At 40.8% G+C, this 22697-nt stretch overlaps 1 protein-coding gene across 4 annotated transcripts in view; it reads left to right on the forward strand.

Moving 5' to 3' along the window:
- Positions 1-22697, forward strand: part of wls (Wnt ligand secretion mediator) — a 174434-nt gene that overhangs the window by 84261 nt on the left and 67476 nt on the right. For all 4 annotated transcript variants that reach the window (XM_067118400.1, XM_067118401.1, XM_067118398.1 and 1 more), the window contains exon 5: positions 4657-4834. In XM_067118400.1, coding sequence (XP_066974501.1) covers positions 4657-4834 — 178 coding nt within the window. The remainder of the gene's footprint in view (positions 1-4656; positions 4835-22697) is intronic.

The raw sequence follows: 22697 nt of genomic DNA on the forward strand, positions 1-22697 counted from the left end.
CTTACAAGAATACCTAAGTTCTTCATTGGAGGGGTGGGTAGAGCCTTGGCTAGCACGTTGTTGGTCCAGCGTTCGACTCTCTGAAGGGCCAATGAAGAATTAGAAGAATTTATTTCTAGTGATAGAAATTTATTTCTCGTCATAATGTGGTTCGGATTCCACAATAAGCTGTAGGTCCTGTAGCTAGGTAACCAGTTGGTTCTTAGCCACGTAAAATAAATCTAATCCTTCGGGCCAGCCTTATGAGAGTCGTTAACCCTTAAACGCCGAGCCTCTATTTACAAAAGTGTCTGTCGTATGCCGGCGGCGTTCGGGAGTTAGCACCGAAGCGGAAAAAAAGTTTTTTTCAAAAAATCACAGCACGCTTAGTTTTTAAGATTAGGAGTTCATTTTTTGCTTTTTTTTTTTCTCTTTGCCTGAAGTTTAGTATGCAACCATCAGAAATGAAAACTATCATCATGTATAAATATTGGAATATATGACAGCGCAAAAAAAATTTCATATATAATTGTATACAAATCACGCTGTGAGCAAAACGGTTAAAGCTAATGAGCTATTTTTTTTTCGTTGTATTGTACACTAAATTGCGATGATTTTGGTATATAACAAATTTTAAAACGATCAAAGCAACACAGAGAAAATATTATCACAAAATGATGCATGAATTCGTAACGCGCGGACGTAAATACAAGTTTTTTTCTAAAATTCACCATAAATCAAAATATTGTGCTAGAGACTTACCGTTTGTTGCAAAATGAAGGTAATTGATTAAATATTACTAGACTGTAAGTGTTTTAGCTTACAATTGCATTTTTCGACCATTTCGGTCGAGTTAAAGTTGACCGAAGGTCGAATTTTTTCTATTTATCGTGATTTATGTGAAAATATTTCAAAACTGATAAAAGCTACAACCATGAGTTATTTTTTGTTGTATTCTACATGATATTGCGCACATTTTCATGTATAACACTTTATGTAAGGCCTAATATAAAATGGTGCGAAAATTACGACAAGGTGATTAAAGAAATTCTGAGATTTTCAGCAGAGTTAGCGTGCGCGGATGTAAGGAAAAAGTTTTTTTTTTTAAATTCACCATAAATCGAAATATTGTGCTAGAGACTTCCCGTTTGTTGCAAAATGAAGGTAAATGATTGAATGTTACTAGAATGTAAGAGTTTTAGCTTACAATTGCGTTTTTCGACCATTTCGGTCGAGTCAAAGTTGACAGAAGGTTGAAATTTTGGCAGTTATTGTGATTTATATGAAAATATTTCAAAACTGATAAAAGCAACTACCATGAGTTATTTTGTATTGTATTCTATATGAAATTGCGCACATTTTCATATATAAAACATTATGTAACGGCTAATATAAAACGGTGCAAACATTACGACAAAGTGACGAAAGAATTACTGAGATGTTTGGCCGAGTTACTGCGCACGGACGTAAGGGAAAAGTTTTTTTCAAAAATTCACCATAAATTGAAATATTGTGCTAGAGACTTCCAATTTGTTGCAAAATGAAGGTAAATGAATGAATATTACTAGAATGTACGAGTTTTAGCTTATAATTGCATTTTTCGACCATTTCTGTCGAGTCAAAGTTGACCGAAGGTTGAAATTTTGGCACTTACCGTGATATGAAAAGATTTCAAAACTGATAAAAGCTACAACCATCGGTTGTTTTGTACTGAATTCTACATGAAATTGCGCACATTTTCATATATAAAATTTTATGTAACGGCTAATATAAAATGGTGCAAACATTACGACAAAGTGACGAAAGAATTTTTGAGATGTTCGGCCGAGTTACTGTGTGCAGACGTAAGGAAAAAGTTTTTTTCAAAAATTCACCATAAATCAAAATATTGTGCTAGAGACTTCCAATTTGTTGCAAAATGAAGGTAAATGATTGAATATTACTAGAATGTAAGAGTTTTAGCTTACAATTGCATTTTTCTACCATTTCGGTCGAGTCAAGTTGACCGAAGGTTGAAATTTTGGCACTTATCGTGATATGAAAATATTTCAAAACGGATAAAAGCTACAACCATGGGTTGTTTTGTATTGTATTCTACATGAGATTGCACACATTTTCATATATAAAATTTTTATGTAACGGCTAATATAAAATGGTGCAAACATTACGACAAAGTGACGAAAGAATTTTTGAGATGTTCGGCCGAGTTACTGTGTGCAGATGTAAGGAAAAAGTTTTTTTAAAAAATTCACCATAAATCAAAATATTGTGCTAGAGACTTCCAATTTGTTGCAAAAGTAAGGTAAATGATTGAATATTACTAGAATGTAAGAGTTTTAGTTTACAATTGCGTTTTTCGACCATTTCGGTCGAGTCAAAGTTGACCGAAGGTTGAAATTTTGGCACTTACCGTGATATGAAAATATTTCAAAACTGATAAAAGCTGCAACCATGGTTTGTTTTTTGTTGTATTCTACATGAAATTGCACACATTTTCATATATAAAACTCTATGTAACGGCTAATATTAAACGGTGCAAAAATTACGACTAAGTGACGAAAGAATTTCTGAGACTTTCGGCCGAGTTACCGCGAGCGGACGTAAGGAAAAAGTTTTTTTAAAAATTCACCATAAAACGAAATATTGTGCTAGAGACTTCCAATTTCTTGCAAAATGAAGGTAAATGATTGAATATTATTGGAATGTAAGAGTTTTAGCTTATAATTGCGTTTTTCGACCATTTCGGTCGAGTCAAAGTTGACCGAAGGTTGAAATTTTGGCACTTATCGTAATTTATATGAAAATATTTCAAAACTGATAAACGCTACAACCATGAGTTATTTTTTGTTGTATTCTACGTGAAATCGTGCACATTTTCATATATAAAACTTTATGTAATGCCTAATATAAAACGATGCAAAAATTACGAGAAAGTGACGAAAGAATTTCTGAGATGCGTCGCTGATGCTCTGTAGTGCGAGAAGAAAGAAATTGGCGCATGCGCGGCTGGGCAACGCTTGTAAACAAAACAACAGCGTGATCCGTGAACTCCCAACATCCCTCAAGGCGCGTGATTTAAAATCTTCGCAAACTAGGCCTATAACTATTTTTCCGCGAATATTTAAAAAAACTTTTTGTAGTCGACGTACCGTACGTCCAATTGGCACCCGACAGACAATTTTAGTCGACGTACGATACGTCCAGTCGGCGTTTAAGGGTTAACCAGCTCAGTGGTCTGGTTAAACTAAGATATATTTGACTTTAACAAGAATACCTAGAGAGAGAACCAAAAGTATTAGAGGTTCCTCCTCAAATCTTTGGTGTTCCGTGAAAGACCCCAGTCCCCCATTATCCAAGAATGCTTTTGACATTCTTTTTAAGGTCTGTAATTTCGGAATCACATTCAGGGGTTCAGGACGATTTACTGCCCTTATGTAAGGTCAAGAGCAGTAGCTACGTGTTTGGCTTTGGATGCCATCTCTCTCTCTCTCTTCAATCTTGCAATCAACATATTGGAGATGCAAGTCAGTTTTTGCTATGTTCTCCCTGTATGATATTGAAACGGTGTATGAAAAATGCTGTACTCTAGGCCTGTTCTTTGCAGCTGGCATGGTATTAGGGAAAGAAGGATAGGAGGAATGCCGCCTTTTTCTTCTGTCCACTCTCCTTGAATAAGGATTGTTGCATTTCTTGGGAAATCTGGTGAGCATTGTGTTGTGAGTGCCATCAATCTTTGGTTTTTATGGTTTTGATTGAAATTTTTGTGTGTGGTGTAGGTTAAAATTTTATATGGTCATTTTTTCGTTGTACTGCGCCCAGGGCAAGGGCATATACACATATTTATATAAGTGTCTTCTTAGATTGTAAGCTGTGGCAACCTCATGATACTCATATGTGCCAAGAGTCACCTCGACTTTAGTGGGTGCTACCCACTAAAGTAGAGGTGACTCTTGGCACTACTGCCACGCTGCTCGAGGTTGAGAGGAGCTCTGACCAGAGGCAGTACTTGTCTGCCATAGCTCCCTCACCAGGTAAGGTTACAGCATTTATCTCATAATGCTAGCTAATTTTTCTATTCCTAATTCTTCTCCATATCTAAGTTTTTTTCGGTACGTATATGCCCATTCATCCCATTGCCTTTCAATGTGGGATTCAGTTATGTAATTATTTGGTAAGTTACCTGTATAAAAATGACATATTTATAATAAAATGAAGTTTTATATATACTTACCAAATAATTACATGATCAGAGCCCTCCCTCCCTCCCATCTCATGCACATAGAGCATAAACGAATTGAGCTCTTTAGCTATGTTGTACCTATTCTTCCCCAAAAGTGGGCGGGGCAGTTTACCTACACCCAAACACGAGCGCTACCGCGAATTTTGAATTTTGAGCTGCCACATAAAGTGGAAACTAATAGCTATGTAATTATTTGGTATATATAAAACTTTATTTTATTATGAAAATGCCATTTTAGATTGTTTTTACATGTTATTTATCTAGTACAGTAATGTATTTTGTGACATTTTTCTGGAAATAAAAAAAAAATCAGAAAAAAAGTCATATTGACTCATTGTCATCCTAAGAATATTGTTTAGTACATTGTGGGAATAACATGAATCTAGATGTGAGGTTTATGTGTGAATTTTTATTAATATTTTATTATTTGCTTTCAGTTTATTCATCAAAATGGTGGTTTTACAAAGGTATGGGTTTCACTGAAGACAATTTTCTTCCCAACCATTGTTGCTATCATGGCCTGGTTCTGGCATCGCATTTCTCAGCTGTCACGGCCACCTGCTCTTCTTGAGTACATGCTTATGCTACTTGGAGTTGCTTTGACCATACTGAATTGTAAGTAGCTCATTGTGTCAAGATAAAGGTTCTGGGGACTTGAATGCTGTGTAATATACTAATATATTACCATGAAAGAATTAGTTCCTTTTTAGGGAGCAATTACTTGGTTTTTTGAGTTTAAATTACTCTACGATATTACAGTAATATGTACAGTATACAGTAGCTTTAATGTAATATAGGCCTTTATAGCTGTTTCATTACTGAACATTTGAATAGTAGTATATGAGAACATTCAACTTAAATACTGTATATACTGTATAATGAATAAAATATATACATCCATAGGATGGTTTGGTACCATCTCTGAGTTAGTGGTTGGTGGCTGCTGTGTGCTAGTCTGTCCTTCATGACCTGTGTGCTATTTAGTATGCTATCTTAGGGCTTCCATTTTTTTTTCCTATATTGTCATATTATTATGCCTTTTGTGACCTGTTGTAGTATATAGGAGAAATATGAAGCCCAGTTGTTAAGAGGTTGCTGGGCTGTTGCTTTGCCAGTCTGCATTAATTACGAGTTTAGGTTACACTTAACTTTAGGCTTTTCTCATTCAGATAGCTTGTACTTTATTGTGGGCAAGCTGAAATTGCTCAATATCTTTGGAAATTCTAAAATATATTATTGGAGTGAATCTTACCTACTGTTAAAGTTAGCTTTATCTTTGCGATGTGTGGTGCAATCAGTATTTAAAAAAATCAAAAGAGTATGTTTGGCTAACCCGCGAGGACTGTCACTGTAGTCATCTGTTTTCCCACCAGATGGTGCTGGAAAGTTTACGTTCTTGTCATATTTCTTCATGCCGACCTGTTATCGGTCTGATTGGCATTTGTAATTTTTGTTATTTCTGGCTAATTTTCTCATGTACGGTATTGTGCTTGTTTCTGTGTTTGCTTTATGTCATCCACAACAAGCAGAGATGAAAGCAGTAGGGTGTATAGGAAAGACTATGTCTAAAACCGAATGTTTAGATTATGCAAGGTGACCTCGTAGCCTATGTTAGAGTAGCTGCTCAGGCACAAGGGTAGTTTACTTGATATGTAGATTTTGAGTGATCTGATGAGAGGATGTAAATTTTGTGATTTATTGGAAGATGTTATAGGCCAATAGTTTACATGAAATTTAGTTAGGGTGCACTAGAAGCCTATCCAGTCTTTTCCTTTTGTCTTCTGGTGTTGCTTCTCCTCCTCCATTAACATACCTGATAGCATAGGTTAATTCCCCCTCCCCCTCTCCTCTCTCTCTCTCTCTCTCTCTCTCTCTCTCTCTCTCTCTCTCTCTCTCTCTCTCTCTCTCTCTCTCTCTCTCTCTCTCTCTCTCTCTCTCTCTGCTGCTGCTGCTGCTGCTGCTGCTGCTGCTGCCTTCTTTTGCTCCCTATGTAGTTCAAGAGAAAAATAATTATTGACATATTTTATTAGGATTTCGATCGAAATCTTGGGGCCAGGTTCCCCCCCCCCCAGTTTTCATCCTTTTTCGATTTTCCCCGCGAGAGAGAAGGTGTTGTAGCCTTTGCATCTGTCTGTAGCCCGCCCTCTGGATTGCCCTGCGTCAGTTGATTGTCTTTGACAGGGAACCAAGGCGTGTCTAGGGACCAAGGTTCTGTGCCCTTCGACACCTCTTTCTCAACCCTTTTTTTTTTTCTGGTTCAGGTTCAATGCCAAATTACCAAGCAACTCGTAGGGAGTTAGTGGTTGACACTCGCATTCACTGGCTCTGTGTTGCCAACTGTGACAAGGTGAAATCTGCTAAACATAGTGGCTAAACTTAGTGGTTTTTTCTGCCAAGTTGGCAGCACTGGCTGGCTCACATAACATCCCTTTTAGAGAGAGTGATTGTGATGTATGTGAACTGGTAGAGTTAGGGTTTCAGACGTATTACGTTTGCCTCAGTAGTTCTGAACCGCCTGTCTGTTCATCTGTTATCTTATGCTTCCCCAATATCATCCCCAACCGGACGATAACCCCCCACCCTCTTGTTCAGTTTTTCCCCTTTATCTTCTCGTATTCGACACCTGCTGACTATTATTCCTTTTCTTATAGCCGCTCTTCCTCTTCCGCCACCTATTTTCTAGAGTGAGTTGGCTTGATTTTAGCACAGCTCTCGCATCTCTGTAATCGTCTTTTAAGTGTTGTGCAATCTCCTCGACTGTCGCCATTGTTACATGATGATGTCAATCCGTACAGACGACATTTGACTATTGTCAAGGTTACGTGGTGATGTCATACAAGAATCCTTTGCTTCCCCAGCCAAACTCCCATTCCTCCATCATTACTCACATTTCGGCCGTATTTTACCTCTTCCATCTCAGTTCCTCCGTTTGGACTTGAGGAGTTTCAGGTGTGTTTTGGTTGATTCACCTTTAGTATTTAAGTGGTGCATAGTTCGCTGTGTTCCGTATTCTCTTCCTTTTGCTAAGTTGAATCCGTTAACTGGGGTTCATTAATTTACTTCTACCGCGGCTCCTGTTAAAACTAGTAAGAAGTTAACTCCGGTTATGGTAGGGTACATTCTCGTGTAGTAGAGCCTTTGGGAAATGGATAAACAGTTGTAGGAGAATTACTATATCTTACTACTGTATATTTTTAGTGAAATATGAAGCTAGGTAACTGTTTAGTGTTTAATAGCTCTGTTCCTAACACAAGCAGTGTAATGTACTCGCAACTGTGTTTGTAGAGTGAACTGTTAGGAACCAACCAAACTAGACCATGTGCCGGCATGTTGCTGGCTTAATCTATTCTTCAGAGGAGATCTCAGAAGTGTTCCCTTTATGCTGTTTCTCAGATGCTACTGTAACTTTTCTAGTTTTGAAGCTGCTTAGAGCTGGGTTAAGACTTGCTTATGATATACAGGCAGTCCCTGGTTATCGGCGATCCAGTTTTATAGCACTTGTCTAGTGAAAAAAATCTGGAATTTTTGGTGCCAAAAATCGCTGATTTCTGCTTATTGGCGCTGATGATTGGGTATTGGTGCTGATACATACTTAACAAGAGGTGCTGATAACCGAAAATCGGCGCTTCGGGAGAGATCTCTCTCCTTCACCCTCTTCGCGAGGGGAGGGGTCACTGGCGGTTGGGTGACCTCTTCTCAGGGGCCGCCTCTCACTTCATAAGGCACTTCCTCTCAGAGCAAGAGGAGTCTTCCTCTACTAATCATCTTTGTTGTTATCTTTCAGGTTGACTGTGAGCATTGTAGGTGTAGCAGTAGTCGGCTGAATATCTCGGTCATGAATATCTTAGCCTAAAGGAGTTCCTGACGCTCATATGGTTATTGCTTTGGGATCGACCACAGTACTTTGTTGGGATGGTGTAGGTCCACATTGCAACACTGCCACATCGATGTGGATCAATCGCTATCATTCGCTGGCTCTCATGTATGCTTTGGCTGCTGTGCCTCCTGTTTTGATTGCTCCTGTTGCCTTGGTGACCAGTCACTGGGCAGCTCCTCCTGGTCTTGTGCCACAGCTGCCCTGATTGCTCTTGTCGCTGCTAATAACATTTATGTAGCTTCTGCCATCCAGACTGCTCTTGTAGCCCCCATCTCAGCTGTTGTGATCACACCTGTTGCTACTCCTGGCCATTGCTGTAGCTCCTGCCATCCAGACTGCTCTGTAGTTCCTGCCTCGGCTGTCCTGATCACGCCTGTTGCTACTCTGGTGTTTGTATCCTGGGCTGTTTCTGTTGTGTTCCTGCCCAGCTGCCCTGGAGGTTTCAATGTTTCGTGTCCACCATCCTGTAGATGTCGGAGTAGAGGCTAAGGAAGTCGCCCATTGGGAGGTAGCTGCTGTCTTCTTCTGCTTTATCTTTAACTTCATCTTCTGCTGCCTTTTCTCTTCTTCTTCTGAGGTTTGAGGGGGTCCTGGGGAACCAGATAGGCCTCTGTCAGCCGAAGGAGAGGAATGCTGCTTCTTCCCCCTTGATGTCCTCCTTTCAAGGAGGCAGTGGGGTTCTCTTTGGTTCTTCCCAACCTTCAGGTTTGGGAACTGATTCACATACACTGGGTTTTGTGTTTCAGGGGCCGTGGGCGCACAGACCTCGGTTTGCGCTCCAGTCACCAGTCCTAGAGGTTCTGCCTCTAAGACGTGTGCTGCTTCGGGTGCTCATTCACGAGCCACTCTGAGTGCTTGAGAATCTCTGGAATGTCGAGTATCCCGAACTGGTACTGGAGAGTACTCTTCCCGTCCCGGTTCAGGAGCAGCGCGAGAGAAAGGGCCAAGGGACCCCGGTGTCTCAGCTCATCCTGCCAACACTACAAGTGCTCCCTGAGCGCTTACCAGTGCTTGGTCAGGTTCCCAACCTGGTGTCTCGATCCTGACAGTTCGAACGCCTGAAGAAGCAGGGAAGAGGTTCTCTTCAGGAGTCCTGTGGGACTTCTAGGGGGCTGCCTCCCTCCAGGGAGACATTTTTCTCTCGTTGGCCCTTCCCGCTCTTCAGTGAGAACCGATTTGCATTCTCCTCTGGGGTCTCGCATTTTGGGGGCCAGGAGCGCACTGCCTCGAGCCAGTCCTTAGAAGTCTGCATCTAAGACTGGTTCTGTGCCTTGCCCTTTTCGATTTCTTAGGAAGCCAAAAGGAGCCACTCCTGATGATTGTACCTGCCAGCTGCTTCGCTTGCTTTGGTGGATCCCATCCTCGTGTCTTGGATCTTAGGGTTCAAGCACACAGGACAGCAGACACAAAATCCCCCTTTAAACCTTCTTCTTGAGGGGCTTCAGCCTCGAAGGGGTTTAGAGTTCGGGAAGTCAGCACTAGTTCACAGCAGACGAGCTCCCTGCCCCATGGGTCGGCTAAACTCGTCTTTGGTGTGGCTTGCTCACCCCAACCAGCCCCTAATCGCGTTTGAGTGACTGGCTTGGCTCGCCCCGCTTGCCTCCCAGTCCACCGCTTCCACCCAATCCAGATCACGTTTGCACGATCGGCTGGTCTCGGCTCGGCTTGGCCCTGCTCGGCTCTTCTGAATTGGGTTCTCAACACTGTTCGAGTGAACTTTCTGCTCTTCCCAGGAAAGCACTTTGCACGGCACAAGCGCTCTTCTTCCCCCGTGCTGCAGTCATCATCTATGGTTGATTATAGCTCATGGTTTGCCTCTCCTGCTGGTCTTCCTGGCAGGACAGGTACGGGTGCTCTTTCTCCTCACCTGTTCTCTTTTCCTCTTGGTTGTTCCAAGAGGTGCAAGACAGAAAGAGAGAACTCCGATGAATTTGTCTTTCTTTGGAGTTTGGCTGCCGGAATGTACTTTCGGGATCAGTCCCGGATCATTTCTTAGTACAACCAGGTAGCCGAGGAGGGTTCCTTGGGGTCTGTCAAGGTCTTCCTCCAGGGAGAGAGGTACAGGAGTTTTTATGCTTCGGAAGCATCGAGGGTCTTCCTCTTGAAGTTGTGATCACCCTCGTTTCTCAGAGAACTTTGCACCAATTCATCAGCGCAAGGATCTTCGGGACAGGGCTGCGGCTTCCCCTGTGAATAATCATCACTCATAACCCATGCAGTTCCTGAAGGGACCAAGAGTTTCGATGGGGCTACCGCGGTCCTTGCTTGCAAGAGCTTTTGCGACCAGATGAACACCTTGTCTTCAGACAAGGAGTTCATTTGGGTCAAAATACCAAGCTCCTCCCCGTCTCGACAGAGTACAGTCTTCTTGCCTTGGAGGGGTTTTGCCAACTGCAGGTTGTTCTGACTGCTTCATCTGGACTGGGATCTCTCTCTGCTTCTCCTTGCCATGAAGGTATTCTCTTCTGCAACGAGGGGCTGCGATCCTGGAGGAAACCTCTTGGTTTCCTCCTGGCAGTCTCCTAATGGATCCACGATCCTTCACTTTTATTAAGGCCTTCTCTCCTTGGATGCAACCATTCCTGAAGAGAATACTGCCTTCTGGAGACTGGTCCTGTCCGGGGATGGGTCTTCCTTCACCAGGCGGTATAACCTATGGGCAATTCTGGTGCTAAGAAGAAGGACTTTGTCCTAATTCGGATCTCTAGTTTCGTAAGTCCTGAGTTGGTTCGATCCTTAGGAACGGACCTTTACTCAGTTCTGCCTTTCTCTTTCAGAGATTTGCAAGATACCGCGGTAGCACATTCAAAATACCGCAGTAGCCAAGGAATGTGCCAGGGCACTGCCTTGTCCTTTGGACAATGGCTAAGACTCTTGGGTCTTCGTCATCTCGGCTCAACCTTAGGGTCAAGCCAGCCCTCCTCGATTCCTTCTTTCCTAAAGAAGTCCTAGGTTTCGGAAGGAGATTGCGGAAACATACAGCGCTCTTCTTTCCTTCTGGGAAAGTTTGCACACTTGTGTCTCTTTCCACCCTCGTTTTCATACGGAAGGAGGGCAGAAGGAAAGAGAGGAAGAAGTATTAACCATACAGAAGTTCTCTTACTGCAGTTGCCTGGTTGAAGTGATGCTTGTCGAGTCTCTGGACCTGACAGCCACATTGCCAAGACCTGGGAATGGATTCCATCAGGAGAAGTTTTGACTTCCCTTGGGATCTCGGCAATTCTTTTCATCAAACTTCCGTCCCACCTCCTCTCCTGTGTTCCCAATTCAGGAAATGCCAGCTCGACTAGAGCTAATCGTCTTGGTATCCTGTCATCTTGTAGAAGCTTCCCCACTGGTTAGCTTTGCCTTCATTCTTGTTATGGAGAACGAAGGAGGTCTGCTTCCAGTCTTCCATCTTTCTTTCCCCTTTGAAGGATGGGGAAAGATTTAGGCTTATGCTTGACTGACAAGGAAGTTTTGAACGTGCTTCCATATTCTCCTCTCATCATGCATCTAGTCATGGATACACTGATTGAGGAATAGGTGCACTCCTGTAAGACTGTTGTCTGTAAGGTGAGTGACCGAGACGATAAGTACCTTCTCATCAGCATCCTGAAACTCAAGGCAGCCTTTTGGTCTTCCGAGAATTTTAGGATGGGGTTTGCAACACACTGTGGTTTTGTTGAACAACAACACTACAGTAGTGGCATACATCAACAGACAAGTGAACAAATCAAGAGATTTGTTCAGACTAACAAGAATTACCTTATCGTTTGGACAGAGTCTAGCAAAGTCATTCCAATACCCCATTTTGTCCTAGTAAAAACTTTGTTTGAAGACCATCCCAGCAGAAAAGGGTAAGGTCTCTAGTCAGATAGTATCCTTGTCCTCAGGTTTGCCAGAAGTTGTGGAACCTTTAGGGTGACCCAAACACCCATCTGTTCGCGACTGTCCAAGACACTACTCTAGTAGTTTACTGCCCTCCATGCCAGGATCTCAAGCATGGGCAGTTGATGCTTTCCTTCAAGAATGGTTGAATCTAGAACTTTATGCTTTTCCTCTCTTTGCTGTCTTAAGGAAATGTTCAACAAGGTGTGAACTTTGCAGGTCACAAGGATGATTTTGATAGTGCATTTGCGGCCCCAAGGGAATGGTTCCCCTATCTTTCCTGGTGGTAGATGCTCCTCATCGTCTTCCATTCAGGAAGGATTTTTTCAGACAGTCTTATTTGAGAAGATTCCATCAAACCTCCACATCTTCATCTCACCGCGTGGAGTTTGTCTATGTCTGTTATAAACTATGGCATTTCTAGATGACCAAGGAAACAATCCTTAAATCTAGAAGGCTCTCCACTGTTAGACTTGTGTATCAATAACAGTGGTTAGTTTTTTTATGTTGGTGCTTGCTCTGAATGATATCTGTCACCCATTCCACTAGGTATCCTATTCTAAGCTCAGGTACACAAAGCAAGTTTCTGTCACAGCTATCAAGGACACCACTTTATATTGCTTTCAGTTCTGCACCATGTCGACTGGAATACTGCTCACGATTTGAAGTTTGAAGAGGTTTTCAATCTTTTGTGCTGGAAATTTTATCATCCAATCATGTTTTACAAGGATTTTTAGACGTAATCCTTCAGATTTTAACCGCAGTTAAGCCCTTTGATAAGGCATCACTTAAGAACTTTGAAGACACTTTTCTTTTAGCTCTTGTTGCAGCAAAGTGTATTAGTGAGCCTCAAGCCCTTTCTTGTTTGGGGCTTTGTTCTAGGGGCAACTTACCTCTTTTCTTTCATTGACTCTCTTTTCTTTCAGATTTATTACAGTGCCTAATTTAACTACTTTGGTAGGCAGTGAAGAAGTGGCTGTCTGTAGAACTATTAAGAGTTTATATTAGTGAGCTTCAAGCCCTTTCTTGTTCTTTGGCTTTGCTCCAGTGGCAGCCTCTTTCTTTTCTTCCATTGCTTAGAGGAAAGATTTAGAATTGAAGCTCCTCCCAGAGATTTGTGACAGCACCTAATCTAACTAATTAGGTAGCAGTGGAATAATGGCTGTCTTGTCCAGTTAGAACTCTTAAGGTTTTACCTGGACAGGCATAACTTGGAAGAGGAGAAGTTAAGAATTTATGTGTGGTGTCAGAAGGTCAAACACCCCTATATTCAAGATTGCTAAAGTCTGTACACATAGAGTTGATTCCTGAGGTTTTTACCTTTTTTTGGAAATAATCCTCATGGCTCCTGTACCATAAGCATGTTTTTATTTTCTTTAAAATATTCTTTTAGAGAAGGTTGTCCTACAGCTCAGGGGAGTTATAACTGTTTTTACCTCATTCTTTGCAATGTTCAGTTTTAGCATGAGGTATTAAGCCCTTAGTCCTTTCATTTGCAGTGGGGACTCATTTAGTGCAGCAGATTGCTGTAAAAATCGTTCAGATAGTGAAACAAGCATGAAATTTGGCACAAACATTCCTAAGACTACGCTCTCTTAGAAAAGGGCGCTGGCCACCTGAAAATCCAAGATGGCGGCTATTTTTCAAAATGGCCGCCATCTATGTTGAGATTCACTGGTTTGGGAGCATCTATTGGATGGAATATGCCAGTTTTTTTTTTTTAAACCTCGACTTTTAGGTTATAAAAATTTCCATACCACACATTTTATTGAAAACCCTTACTAAATGAATTGTAACCAAGATGGCGAACAAAATGGTTGCCATAAAAGTTTTTTTTCTATCCACAGCGCTAGCAGACATAGAGACCAACTGTTTTTATTTAATGGTATATTCATGTGATCAGACAGTTTAACTAATATGCTATTTTCAACTGAAATAGTAATGGTATGGTCACATACAACATTGTGTCTAAGACTGTAACCATAAAAAGAAAAGAAGAGAAATACGGACTAAACGCAACCAATCTATGTATAGGTCTCTCAACCTACACCTTTGAAAAATTCGAGGATAAGAAGGTAGGCATAGCATGACACGTTGGATGCTCAAGCTAGATTATCTACTGAAGAGAGGGCAATATTTATCTAGACTTCACATTTGCAAGTGCACAGAGCTGTGCAGGGAAGACCCAGCTTGTAGCACTTGCACCTTTCCCGACAGCCTGCTTTGCATCCACATTTGGTAAGCTGTTGGCAACTCTTGGCTAAGGGCGAGTTGGTTGTCCAGAGGACTTGCCATGCTTCACCAGACTTTTGCCATCCCCACTCAGCAGGGTTCTCTGGCTGTGGCTGACACTGGGTGGCCTGCCCCCACACACAACCAGCCTGGTACGCAGCATGCTTGGTGTGTTGGAGGAGAGCTCCCCTGGTTGGTGGAATGGCCTCATATGCCCTTTGTTTTCTGGCAAACATATCAAGTCTAGCCTCATCCACAGTGCCAGCAGTGCTGGATCTTTCATACATAAGAATGACAAACCTCTCCAGGACCTTCAGGTCACTCTCTTCCACTCTGAGAGGGTAGTGACTCAGTTTGGAGAACACAGTGGAGGCCTCTGGAAAGATGTTCCATGTCTGCCAGGCGGTCTTCTTGCCCTTGCTCCGAAGGCTGACACTGTATCACAGCCTGTGAACGCATGGAAGAAGAGCATGCCATTCACCTTCTCCTGGCCCAGAGAGTTGCACAGGTCATGCACAGCAATCCAGCGCAGGCTCTGGCCTTGGCCAAATGCCACCCATAGCTTCTCTAGCCCTAGATTGTGGAGAGTGGAGAAAGCACTGACTGCAACGACAAGAACATCTGTGTCATTTGCTTTAACCGTGATGGTCTTGGCTCCATGTTCTGTGGCATATTTGGCATGGAGAAAGATGCGGTGTCAGCTTCCTCATGAGAGCACTTTTCCAGTCCCTGAAGACTAGCCTCATGAGTGCTGAGGACAGCAGACCCTTTCATGGCAATGACAACATTTGTGGCAGACATCTGGGCAACTTTGTCTGCCAGGAACTGGAACAACTCTGTCTTGTTGGCATCGTGTCTTAGGAAATTGCGCCAGTTGGATGGAATTGTGTTCTTGTCTGTCACCTTGCGCCTTCCTCCTTGACCACGTTGGAGCCTGGTCTCAGCTTTGAGGCTGGATGTATTGTATACATCAAATACAAGATGTGATGATGTGTACTTGCTGCTATAGGATTGTATCACAGGCAAGAAGTCGCAAAGTGCATAGCCCTCAAAGGTCTTTCCTTTCTTTGGTGGCAAGGCATGGACCAAAGCTGATCCATCTACAATGAGGACATCAGTCTTTGGTTCTTTGTCTTCTAGTGTAACATGACTCTCCAGGACTGAGGTCAGCTGAGACTTCTGACATGTGTACAGCCTACCACCCTCACTAAGGGAAGCTGGGAATGTTTGATTCTCGTGCTGGAAGAATTCCTGCAGATCACATTCACGGCTCTGACAGGATATAAATAGCTTTGAGAAAAGCTGGCAATCCTCCTTCAGAAGTTTCTGCTTTGACTGTTCTACAGGAGCAGCTTCTTGCCTGAAGAAGTCAGTTCTGTTCTTCTTTATCGGCTCATAGAAGGAGACTGCATTGTTTGCCAAAGAGTCTGAAAACTTCTGAAATTTAGTGCGGCCTCTGTCAAGGTGTGTCTGTAGAAGTTCTGCTGAGCTGGGGTGGGCAATGTCTTTGTTGTCAATGGAATACAGATCCTGGCTCTCTTCCTGAAAAGGACTTCCCAAGTGTTGCAAAGCCAATGACAGCTTGCTGACTCTCCAAGAATGTCTTCTGCGCATGAGGTGTTTGTTCATGGTGTGTTGTCTGCTCATTAGACTCCTTACTTTGAACCTCTGTTTCGTATGCAGACACCAAGCGGATGATCTCTGGGCCAGCCACCATCCATCTTCTGAGTGCTGACGGATCTTCAGTCAGCCCAATGGCTCCGCCATCAGCCTTTATAAAGGCATTGGTCTGCTCATGAGCTTGGTCAAGAGCCATTGCTGAGAACTGGCGACTGGTCTTGTGCACAACAAAGTTGCCAGCCTTGAACTCCTTGTGCAACTCTGGGTGTGAACTCTCTAGGGTAAGCATGTCCCTGAGGTGAATAGGCAGCCAACGAGCATAGTTTGTATTATTGTTGGAAAAGAAGTAGGGTATCAGCTCATGCAATGCCTGGCAGTAGAGGACAAAATTGGCCTCACGGAAGGACCTGATCAGTAGGAATATCACAAGTTCCATAGACAACACCATGTGCCAGAAGTGGAACTGTGGACTCTGCTGTCTTCGAAGGTCACACCACTCCTCAAACTCTAATGCCTGCTCATTGTTGTTTGCTTTCTCAGCACAGTAGTCAGTTTATGCTGTCCTCAGGAGTTTGTACAAACTAGAGGCTGTAACCTGGTGCATCTGCCGTGTCCTGGTTACACTTGCAGCTGACAGGAAGGATTCTGCAGTTCCAGATGAAGCAACTCCTGCCTCCACCAGAGCTCCTGTCCAACCACTGCCATGAAGAAGAGTACCAAGAGATGTCATTGCTGCCATCTCAATGTGCAGACCACCAAACATTACCAGATACTTGTCTTCGCCATACTGATCAGGCCACTGCCACTGCACCTGCTTTGCTCACGGCATAGATTGGCTGATCAGCTGTGATTATGGGTATCTGGCCAGGGTTCAGAAAATCAGTGACATCCTGCACTTTCTGCATCACGTGTTTGATCGTAGCAACAGAATGAGCCTGATCACGCAGGAGAGGAAGCAATGAAGTTATGGTTACTTCAAATTCTGGGCTTCTCTTCATTGAAGCGTGATGAGCTGACCACGTCAGATTCACTGCATCATCTATTTCCTGGGTGACTATGACCTTGTCTAGCCACTGATACTCCAGTGCAAGCTGTGGCCCCAAGATATCTGTGGGTGGCTTTGGTATTGCAGTGTTTGGTGGCACAGGGTTCTAAGACTACAGGATTAGTAAAGCTGAACCCCATGCTGAGTTACACAGCAGTGATGTCACCAGTGTGCCCTGGTTGTGTGCAGACATACACTCTTTTACATTTATTAATTTTCCTTCAAAATTGATGAGTTATTCGAAAGAGATGGCCTCATTAGGATCTAAAACCACAGAAACCAAGATCCATGCTTAAAACGATAATTGTTGAACGGGCATTATTTCTCATTATAATTATTGTTTCTACCTTTTCTTGGCAGCCATATAGCCCCCATATTTAAAGGTAAACTGTACTGGGAAGCTACAGAAACATAATATTCACAAGAAATAGTATGGAAGAGCTTTACCATATTGCTAGAAGCAAATACATGCCATTCTAGTGAAAAATTAGCCAAAATCTGTCGATACTGGCCGCCATATTAAATTTTTTGCGTGGCCAGCGCCCTTTTCTGATAGAGGGAACTTTAAAGAGCACTTGTGCAAAATTTCATGCTTGTTTCACTATCTGAACGATTCTTATGAAATATGCAATTATCTGCTGCACTAATTCTCCTGAACCAAATATGATAGTAACCTTGCTTTCTGTTTTATTGTAGTTGTTAGAAATCTTGCTGTTGAATTTTGGGAGCATGAAGGTACACTTTTGCTGCATGGGACTGCACCTTTTTATCCAATAGTGGTAGCTGTCTTTAGTTTTGGACTGTCGGTTATCAGCTTTCGACTCAGGCACAGGAGTCACCAGTACTCTAGGAGATAGAGTACTTTTTTCCTTGTAACGATCCTGACAAGTCTCGTTACGAGGACCTTACACCCTGTTGTGGTTCCAACGTCTGGTGATAGTACTTGCCAGTAAGGATCACACATCAGGCAGAAATGTTGAGAAGCTTCTGCTCCCCTTTTAGAAAAGTTTTTAGTCTGCTTGGCTGAACCGTTTCTCTGGCTGTACTAACCCACCATCCTTATTCAATGGGTTAGTCAGCTAATTTTCATGGTAAAATTAATTATTTGGATACTTACTTACTGTTAAAGAGGAAACCCACCCAGCCTCCCCACATCTTAATGGTTGGTTATGAAGAAATATGACAAGAACATAAACATTCCAGCACCATCTGGTGGGAAAACAGATGTCTACAGTGACAGTCCTTGCGGATTAGCCAAGCATATTTTGATTTTTTAAAAATTAGCTAAGCATATTTTGATTTTTTTTAAAAGCCCGTCGCACCGAACAGCTAACTTTAAAGGTAGGTAAGTATCCAAATAGTTAATTTTGTCATGAAAATTATAATTTTTTTAGTTTATAAAACTTTGCCATGAATTAGTCCTATGAGTGCTGAAATACTGTAGATGATATTAGAGTTTCTTTGTTTCATCCCTTCAAACCCTGACAGCTGAATTGCTGTTAGTCCAATTCTGCCAGTCTCCTCCTACTTACCTGTCCATCGTATTTAACGTTACCTTGCCCTCATTTTTGCCTCATTTAGGAACAGAGACCTGGGGCAAGCCCTACATAACTCTATAGACTGATGCAGGGTCTCTACTGATTTATAATAATAAATAATAGTAATAATAAAAGTCTCATCATAACTTGAAGATGCCGTTACTAGTGTTGGTTATAAGTATTAAATTTTTAAATCATATTTTCCTGTTCAGTTGAAATGCAGTTAGGAAAATGTGATCAATTTTGAATTAGTGAAAAGTTCTTCATATCTTCCAATTGTTGTGGAATCCATTTACTAACTTGGTGAATATAATTATTCAGGGTTGAAGATTAAACTGATTTCCCTATATGATTATTATAGTAAATTTTTTACCTGACCAAAAATTTTCATAAATATTAATTAAAGTCATTGGCATTGAGTGAGGCCATCTGAATATTCATAGTGTGTAACAAAGGCAACTGCTTAGGTAGCACCTGTATTTTACAAAATGTGCCAGGTCATAGGCTTCACTTCATGAATTGAACTTTTTGTAAGTGAACGAGAATCTTTTTTGTAACAACATGGTAAAGGCAGAATTAAGTAACTTAACCCTCTAACGCCGAGCCTCTATTTACAAAAACGTCTCCCGTATGCCGGCGGCGTTCGGGAGTTAGCGCCGAAACGGAAAAAAAGTTTTTTTCAAAAAATCACAGCACGCTTAGTTTTTAAGATTAAGAGTCCTTTTAGGCTCCTTTTTTTGTCATTGCTTGAAGTTTAGTATGCAACCATCAGAAATGAAAAAAATATCATTATCATATATAAATATTGAAATATATGACAGCGCAAAAAAAAAAATTTCATATATAATTTTATACAAATCGCGCTGTGAGCAAAACGGTTAAAGCTAACGGGTTATTTTTTTTTCGTTGTATTGTACACTAAATTGCGATGATTTTGGTATATAACAAATTGTAAAACGATCAAAGCAACACAGAGAAAATATTATCACAAAATGATGCATGAATTCGTAATGCGTGGACATAAAAAAATGTTTTTTTCAAAAATTCACCATAAATCGAAATATTGTGCTAGAGACTTCCCGTTTGTTGAAAAATGAAGCTAATTGATTGAATATTACTAGACTGTAAGTGTTTTAGCTTACAATTGCAGTTTTCGACCATTTCGGCCGAGTTAAAGTTGACCGAAGGTCGAATTTTTTCTATTTATCGTGATTTATATGAAAATATTTCAAAACATGAAAGCTACAACCATGAGTTATTTTCTGTTGTATTGTACATGAAATTGCACATATTTTCATATATAAAAGTTTATGTAACGACTAATATAAAACGGTGCAAACATTACGACAACGTGACGAAAGAATTTGAGATGTTCGGCCGAGTTACCGCGCAGACGTAAGGAAAATGTTTTTTTCAAAAATTCACCATAAATCGAAATATTGTGCTAGAGACTTCCAGTTTATTGCAAAATGAAGGTAAATGATTGAATATTACTAGGATGTTAGGGGTTTAGCTTACAATTGCGTTTTTCGACCATTTTGGTCGAGTTACAGTTGACCGAAGGTTGAAAATTTGGCAGTTATCATGATTTATATAAAAATATTTCAAAACTGATAAAAGCTACAACAATGAGTTATTTTCTGTTGTATTCTACATGAAATTGTGCACATTTTCATATATAAAAGTTTATGTAACGACTAATGTAAAACGATGCAAACATTACGACAACATGACGAAAGAATTTCTGAGATGTTCGGCCGAGTTACCGCGTGCAGACGTAAAGAAAAAGTTTTTTTTTCAGAAATTCACCATAAATTGAAATATTGTGCTAGAGACTTCCAGTTTGTTGCAAAATGAAGGTAAATGATTGAATATTACTAGAATGTTAGGGGTTTAGCTTATAATTGCGTTTTTTTACCATTTCGGTCGAGTTAAAGTTGACCGAAGGTTGAAATTTTGGCAGTTATCGTGATTTATACGAACATATTTCAAAACTGATAAAGCCTACAACCATGAGTTATTTTCTGTTGTATTCTACATGAAATTGCGCACATTTCCATATATAAAACTTTATGTAACGACTAATATAAACCAGTGCAAACATTACGACAACGTGATTTAAAGAATTTCTGGCGTGGGCGTAAGGAAAAAGTTTTTCAAAAATTCACCATAAATCGAAATATTGTGCTAGAGACTTCCAATTTATTGCAAAATGAAGGTAAGTGATTGAATATTACTAGAATGTAAGAGTTTTAGCTTACAATTGCGTTTTTTGACCATTTCGGTCGAGTCAAAGTTGACTGAAGGTTGAAATTTTGGCAGTTATCTTGATTTATATGAAAATATTTCAAAACTGATAAAAGCTACAACCGTGGGTTGTATTTTGTTGTATTTTACATGAAATTGCGCACATTTTCATATATAAAACTTTATGTAACGGCTAATATAAAATTGCAAAAATTACGACAAAATGACGAAAGAATTTCTGAAATTTTCGGCCAAGTTACCGCGCGGACGTAAGGAAAAAGTTTTTTGCAAAAATTCACCATAAATTGAAATATTGTGCTAGAGACTTCCAATTTGTTGCAAATGAAGGTAAATGATTGAATATTGCTAGAATGTAAGAGTTTTAGCTTACAATTGCGTTTTTCGACCATTTCGGTCGAGTCAAAGTTGACCGAAGGTTGAAATTTTTTGTAGTCGACGTACGGTACGTCCACTTGGCACCCAACAGACAATTTTAGTCGACGTATGATACGTCCAGTCGGCGTTTAAGGGTTAATCATGAAATACAATGCTGTGGACACAAAAACACATGTACTGGTTCATGTTCTGTTGCATTTTGTAGCGCATATCCATGACAATTCAAAAGGTTATGCCATATTTTTAATTTTATAAAGTTCTCATAATTTTCTTTCTTTATTGGTGTTACATATGGATGTGGGTAATTTGATATTGTATGCTTAACCATCTTTATGCTACTTTGTAACTTGCATACATAATTTTGATATTTTGCCCCTATATGCTTAAAAAAAAGTTCTTATGTAAGGCAGCTATAGCTTTTTTGCACCATTAAACTCTCCCAAGGAATTTTTTTAAGTAACTTCATGAAAATAATGCATGCATACAATTGAGATAGAAATAAATTGATCTGTTTTATTTATGATAAGTTTCCTTTCTAAGATCACTCAGTATATTTTACAGTAATTTTGATTGTTATAATGAACAGATTAAAAGAAAACTTTGTTAGTCTTAAGCGATTTTGGTACATGCAGTCCCTGGTTAATGGAGATCCGGTTTTACGATGCTTGTCTAGCAACGAAAATTGCAATTTTCTGCGCTGAAAATCGCAGATTTCTGCTTATCGAGGCCCATAATTGGGTAATGGTGCTGATACATACCTAACAGAGGCGCCAGTAACCGAAAATCGGTGCTTTCCGGCGCTGATAAGCCCCGAAATTCTCTGAAAAAGTGCTGAAAATTGCCAATTTTCAGTTAGCTGCAATTTTTGCGTATCATCACACCCTCAGAACGGAACCCCCGCCGATAACCAGGGACTGCCTGTATATCCAAATGATGAGGTTTTAAGAAGTAACTAGTTAAGTAAGGTTTAATTTCTATATATACCTAGATGCTGTGTATCATATTATTGTACTTATTCACATTTCATAAATACAGTATTTACAGGTAATATATACTTTACTGGATACATATTTATATACTTTTGATCTACTTTAAGCCAGGAGGGAGGTTGTGAAGCTGGGTTTGAAAGTAGGAAAAAAGAAGCTTGGGGGAAATGGAGGAAGGCGGCAAGGGTAGTGTGAGTGACTAAAGAATTCCAAATGAGTTGAAAATTAAGCTTTATTGTACAGTAATCAGACCAGTATGATATATGGGCAGTAAGGAGGAAGAAGGAACAGAAGTTTGAGCACACAGAAATGAGGATGCTGAGGTGGATCTTGCAGCAGGAGAGACAGGAAGATTAAGATATTAGGTGAAGTGCCAGGAATTGTAAAGAATGCTGGTTTGATAAGAGTGTCAAGATTGAGATGCTATGGGCTTTTGATAAGGATACAAGAGGAAGGAGTGAAGAGGGCTTGGGTGGAACCTATTACAGGCAGAAAGTCAAGAGGGAGGCAAATGATTAGATAGGTGAATGAGGATTTGGTGAAGGTTTTGCAGAGGAAGATGCTTTTGATTTAGTTGTAGAAGACACATCAAGGCAACTGACCCCTTAGCTTAGGGATAGCAGCAGGATGAAGACTATATATGTATTTGTATAATAGAACAAACCAC

This window comes from Macrobrachium rosenbergii, chromosome 16, assembly GCF_040412425.1.
Source record: "Macrobrachium rosenbergii isolate ZJJX-2024 chromosome 16, ASM4041242v1, whole genome shotgun sequence".
Lineage (NCBI taxonomy): Eukaryota > Metazoa > Arthropoda > Malacostraca > Decapoda > Palaemonidae > Macrobrachium > Macrobrachium rosenbergii.